General features: G+C 33.1%; 1 protein-coding gene across 1 annotated transcript; it reads right to left on the minus strand.

Annotated features, from left to right (window-relative positions):
• Positions 1-222: 222 nt before the first annotated feature.
• bonsai (28S ribosomal protein S15, mitochondrial) lies at positions 223-5,272 on the minus strand. The gene is made up of 2 exons (XM_023171613.2): positions 4,866-5,272; positions 223-810 (listed from the first exon to the last, which is right to left on the minus strand). Exons 1-2 carry the CDS (start codon positions 5,233-5,235, stop codon positions 371-373), a joined length of 810 nt encoding a protein of 269 aa, XP_023027381.2. The 5' UTR covers positions 5,236-5,272; the 3' UTR covers positions 223-370.
• Between the last annotated feature and the right edge of the window lie 316 nt (positions 5,273-5,588).

A 5,588-nucleotide genomic window follows, 5' to 3' on the forward strand; every position in this document is an offset into this window, starting at 1 on the left:
GTTTGTAAATAAATAAATATGCTTACGTAATATTCGAACAGCCTCTTAGTAGGATCACCAAAGTAAGTTCCTAAGATGCTATCGTATAGCGAAACACGTGTCACAGTTTTGTGAACTTTCAATTGAAAATCTCACATCAAAGTGTATTTTTTGAATTCGCTCGTAATTATAAAAGGTATCTCTTTCTGATCTCTAATTCATCAAGCTGTCAAACTAACAGAATCATTCTGAATACAAATTTAATTGGCCTAAAAAAACTATGCTTTTTTTACAATTGCTCACACAAAAGTACACGTTTTCTATTCGTGTATAAAGTATTTTTTCTGGATTATTTCAATGAATCCCACTACTTATCGAAAGTGATTGCATTTCACGTCCGTTCTTGTTTTAATTGTTCCAACTGTTTCTTAACATCATCTAATTCTTCATTTATTTCATCAATTGAATGGTCAAATTGGTTCTGTTTTTCTTTGATAAAATTCAGGGTGGCAACTTTCTCTTCAAGAAAGTTAAGTTGTTGACTTTCCAATTCCAATCTATAGTTGTTCAGTAGATTCTGTTTCACATCTTCGCAATATTTATCAGTCAATTTTTGCAAAGATTCCTTCCTGGTTATCCAATGGAATTTATTTGGATGTGGTTTATATTGAATATTCAAAGTTTCCAATAACCATTCGAACTTTTTGTAATCCCAACAACGTAAATATTTTAGGTGCTTATTTCGTTGGTCAATTAATTCTTTCAAATTCACCTTCAACTTTACGTTGCGAGGAAAACGTTCCATTACCGATTGTAGAGCCCGTATTATTCCTGCAAAATAAAAGAGCCATTTGAAAATGAAGCTTTATAAAGAATATAGGAACTTGAAAGTTCAATTCAAAACATTCCTCCCGATAATACAAGAAAAGGTGATCTTCTAAAAATCCCACAGCATCTCATGATAAGCTATAAAAAATCCCCTCGGTATAATGCCATTACGTGCTTCAATAAGCTGCCAAATGTAGTTGAAAAAATCACAAGTGACAAAGTATTCCATGATTATGTTAAAACTATGCTTTTGGAAAGATGCTATTACAGTAACCAAGATTTTTTAATTGACAATCTCACAAACAATCAAATTCACAGTGTACATAATTTTATTTAGATTAAATTATGTGAATGATGTAAAATGTTCAGTTAATTTGTGGGCATCTATGCTTTCTTGTATATGTGTGTATGTATGTGTGTATACAGGCTGATTCACGGTGGATGGCACATTAGACGTTTCTGGTGAACCAGACAACGGATCACTTTGAAAATTTAATGGAGGGCATATTCGGACATTCTCTAGCCAACTAAAATATTTTCGACAATGCGGTGTTGCCGCTTCTATTAGAAAGCAGTAGCAACTTTGATTTTTCAAATGGAACACTCTGTATATAATATTATTTTTGGAATCTCCAACAATTGCCCGACAACTTTTCTTGATATTTCCCTATACCTATCTGTTACCGTTTTCGAAATAAAAATTAATTTCAATTTTTTTCTTCGAAAATCATGACTTCTAAAAATGCCGATATCTTTTAGTTAAGAAGTACTATGATATCGAAATTTGGTTTGGAGTTAGGTGATACTTGGACACTTCCCACACGTCAGCCTAATCTCCGTTACTTCAATACAGGGTGGTAAAAAAATACAGTTTTTTCGTTTGCTTGAAAAAGTTACTGAAATTTGATTATTTTAAATGGAACACCCTGTATATTATTGAAAATTCGGAAAGCTGCTGAAATTTGCTTTCTTTCTATGTATATCATACCTATACCTAACTAGTCAAGTTTCGGACTTATGAACATTTATTTGTGAAAATGTCCCTTCAGAATGGTATTTCCATTCGGTATTTGGTAAGCAGGCCATGATTACTATTTGACAGTAGCGTTGTGACATTCTCCTAATAATATCGACATTTTCGTCACTTCAGAAGTTGCAAATACCTTCAAAACGGTGGAACAAAACTATTCAAACGAAGTTCTTATGAATTTGTTTATTATTTTTGGACAGTGTGACAAAATTATCAGCAGAACATGTAGAAAGTTCAATGAAATGTATCCGAATCTACCGCCAATGAACCTCAAGAAATTTATACGAATTCAGAACAATTTCAATATGTTTGGATAAACTTTAAAAAAGCACCAAGAAACTTGAAATTGGAAATATTGATATGAATAATTATAAAAAAGTAAAACAATCATGTGGAATATTTCAAAATATGTTCGAATCGCTGGCCTTCACTTCCAAGCACTTTAAAATGCGGGTGTTGACTGCTTTCGTGGTGGCAGATCTGATTTCATTGGGATCCAAATCTTCAAATGTTTGGGCAATCCTTTCTAACAATTCATCTCTCGAACGCACGGGTATTTTGTAAACTTTTTCTTTAAACATTCCCCACAAATAAAAATCTAATGGATTAAGATCGGGTGATCTCGCTGGCCAATTCCATGGTCCCAAGCGCCTCATCCACCGATCGTCAAATAGTCTATCCAGTTCTGCGCTCACTTCTCTTGTGCAATGTGCAGGAGCTCCGTCTAGTTGGTACCAACAGTTTCGATAATCTTCGAGTGGCAGATTATCCACGAAACTGTTTACAGTATTCTCCAAAATATTCAGGTAGCTTCTGGATGTTAATGACTCCTCGTATATCACGTACCTCAATTTGTTGTCCATCAACATGCAGAAGACATTAAAACTAAATTTTTCTTGAAATCAGGCTTCTTTTGTGACGTGAGGATTTTCACTGGACCAATAATGACGATTTTTTCTATTGAAAATCCCTTCTCTCGAAAATTTCGATTCATCAGTCCAAATAATTTTATTTAAAAAAAGTGGATCTTCTTGAATGCGTGTCAACAACATTTCACAAAATTCTACTCTCTGTTGAGGATCTTGAGGCTTCATTGCTTGAATTTTGGTGAATTTATAATCATGCATTTTATGTCTTCGCAAGATTCTTTGAACCGATGAATATTTTATACCCAAATCTTCTTCAGCACTTCTTATCGATGACTCGGGAAATGCGTGAAAATATGCTAAGACATTAATCTGGTTGTCTTCGAAAGTTACGGGTCGAGGCAAGTTTCTTGGTGCTTTTAAAGTTGATCCAAATGCATTGAAATTGTTCTGAATTCGTATAAATTTCTTGAGGTTCATTGGCGGTAGATTCGGATACATTTCATTGAACTTTCTACATGTTCTGCTGATAATTTTGTCACACTGTCCAAAAATAATAAACAAATTCATAAGAACTTCGTTTGAATAGTTTTGTTCCATCGTTTTGAAGGTATTTGCAACTTCTGAAGTGACGAAAATGTCGATATTATTAGGAGAATGTCACAACGCTACTGTCAAATAGTAATCATGGCCTGCTTACCAAATACCGAATGGAAATACCATTCTGAAGGGACATTTTCACAAATAAATGTTCATAAGTCCGAAACTTGACTAGTTAGGTATAGGTATGATATACATAGAAAGAAAGCAAATTTCAGCAGCTTTCCGAATTTTCAATAATATACAGGGTGTTCCATTTAAAATAATCAAATTTCAGCAACTTTTTCAAGCAAACGAAAAAACTGTATTTTTTTACCACCCTGTATTGAAGTAACGGAGATTAGGCTGACGTGTGGGAAGTGTCCAAGTATCACCTAACTCCAAAACAAATTTCGATATCATAGTACTTCTTAACTAGAAGATATCGGCATTTTTAGAAGTCATGATTTTCGAAGAAAAAAATTGAAATTAATTTTTATTTCGAAAACGGTGACAGATAGGTATAGGGAAATATCAAGAAAAGTTGTCGGGCAATTGTTGGAGATTCCAAAAATAATATTATATACAGAGTGTTCCATTTGAAAAATCAAAGTTGCTACTGCTTTCTAATAGAAGCGGCAACACCGCATTGTCAAAAATATTTTAGTTGGCTAGAGAATGTCCGAATATGCCCTCCATTAAATTTTCAAAGTGATCCGTTGTCTGATTCACCAGACAAACGTCTAATGTGCCATCCACCGTGAATCAGCCTGTATATGTATGTGTATATATATAGAGGTGAATCTGTGTTCAATCTTCTTCTCTTTTTATCTTTACTAGCTTGTAGTACAACTGCTTACCATATATACCCAAGTGTATCAAAAATGGTGAATAAATATTATTAATATTATAGTAGGAGATTACAGTAAGATAAGATAGTAAAAAAGAACTTCAATCTACTAATGAAGATTTTAGTGTTTCTAATCCGAGATTGCGAACCTATGACGTGCCTGTCAGTGCTGATACCTGAGCTCATTTATGGTGACATGCACCTTTAAAGATAAATAAATGTATAATTCAAATAAAAAATATTTCGAAAAGGCAACAACACCGTGTGAAATGGAGTCCAAACTTTTGTACCAGAATATAATAAACTCATTAATTCAAAAGTTCAGTAAAATATTCAATCAGATTGGGAGCCTAGAATAGACAATTAGAATAATTAAGTATCCTGATGTAGTTGATTACAAATGGTTACAAATAAAGCAGTATACATCTTTGATTAATCGAGCAGAAACAAAATTGTCAACAAAATGGCACCTATTTTATTTTGAAGTGCCAGAGACTCAGTGACGCATTGAGTGTGGAAAATTTTCCCAAATTTTCAGCCATATCGTTCAAGAATTAATCCATACTTGTATATTGCAATGGGTTATGAGGCACGCAGTCCTCAAGGTCTAGTTGATGAATGTTATATGTGCTTCAGATAGTTCATATTTCGTACATTTTCCCGTGAGCTATTATCACTAATCATGAAAATAGAAAATATATATTGTTTCATGGAAAATAAAAAACACACATACCTGTCCATTGAGCAATCTTCACCTCTGCAGAACCCAAATCAAATTCATGTCTTTTTACCGAATGCACAATTTCTTTGAAATACGTTCTATTTGAATATTTCTTGGGAGCGAATTCTAATGTAAATAATTTCTTCACAGTTTCATCTGCAGATTGAAGTTCTTTTGAATCGTTAAAACCCAAAATATTCTTTTTATTATCTATGTTTGGGATCCCAAGTAGATCACCAGATTTTTCTGGTTTGTAACAGGGTACTTTCTTTGGACGGACCCATTTAATTTTCAGATCGCTTTTGAACGCATAATGCCTCGCAAAAATTATGTTACAATAAGTTTTTAGATTATTATTAAAAATTATTACGTTAGAGTTCATATTGTGAATAAAAATAAGGTTATGAAATGAAAATATCAGAGTTCACATTACCTTGAAAATAGTACAGAGTTCTTCTTCTTTTGATGAACTATGACCGATGCTGCTTTAGCACAGCTTTCAGATTAATAAAAAAGATGTTTAACTCTAGTTTAAACTGAGTAGTTTCAAATGAGTTTGAGTTCATTGTTGAAAAGCTTTCACTTTCTGAGGAAGTTATGAGTTGATTATGAGTAATGTAATTATCAGAGTTGCAGAGATTGTTGTTTCAACATACAAGTTGATTAGCCTTTTGATTTGTTTCAAGTTCCTCTATATAATGTTTAAACACTTCGAGAAATTGGTGCAGGAAAGGT

The sequence above is a fragment of the Leptinotarsa decemlineata genome, unplaced genomic scaffold, assembly GCF_025532065.1.
Source record: "Leptinotarsa decemlineata unplaced genomic scaffold, Ldec_3_MD MMD2_P_RNA_scaffold_4, whole genome shotgun sequence".
NCBI lineage: Eukaryota > Metazoa > Arthropoda > Insecta > Coleoptera > Chrysomelidae > Leptinotarsa > Leptinotarsa decemlineata.

What these genes read in the sequence shown, in the direction of transcription:
- bonsai (XM_023171613.2), bottom strand. Translation starts at nt 5,235, where the DNA reads ATGAACTCTAACGTAATAATTTTTAATAATAATCTAAAAACTTATTGT. An exon ending in GAAGATTGCTCAATGGACAG is followed by an intron (nt 811 to 4,865) that starts GTATGTGTGTTT and finishes TTTATTTTGCAG; the next exon opens with GAATAATACGGGCTCTACAA.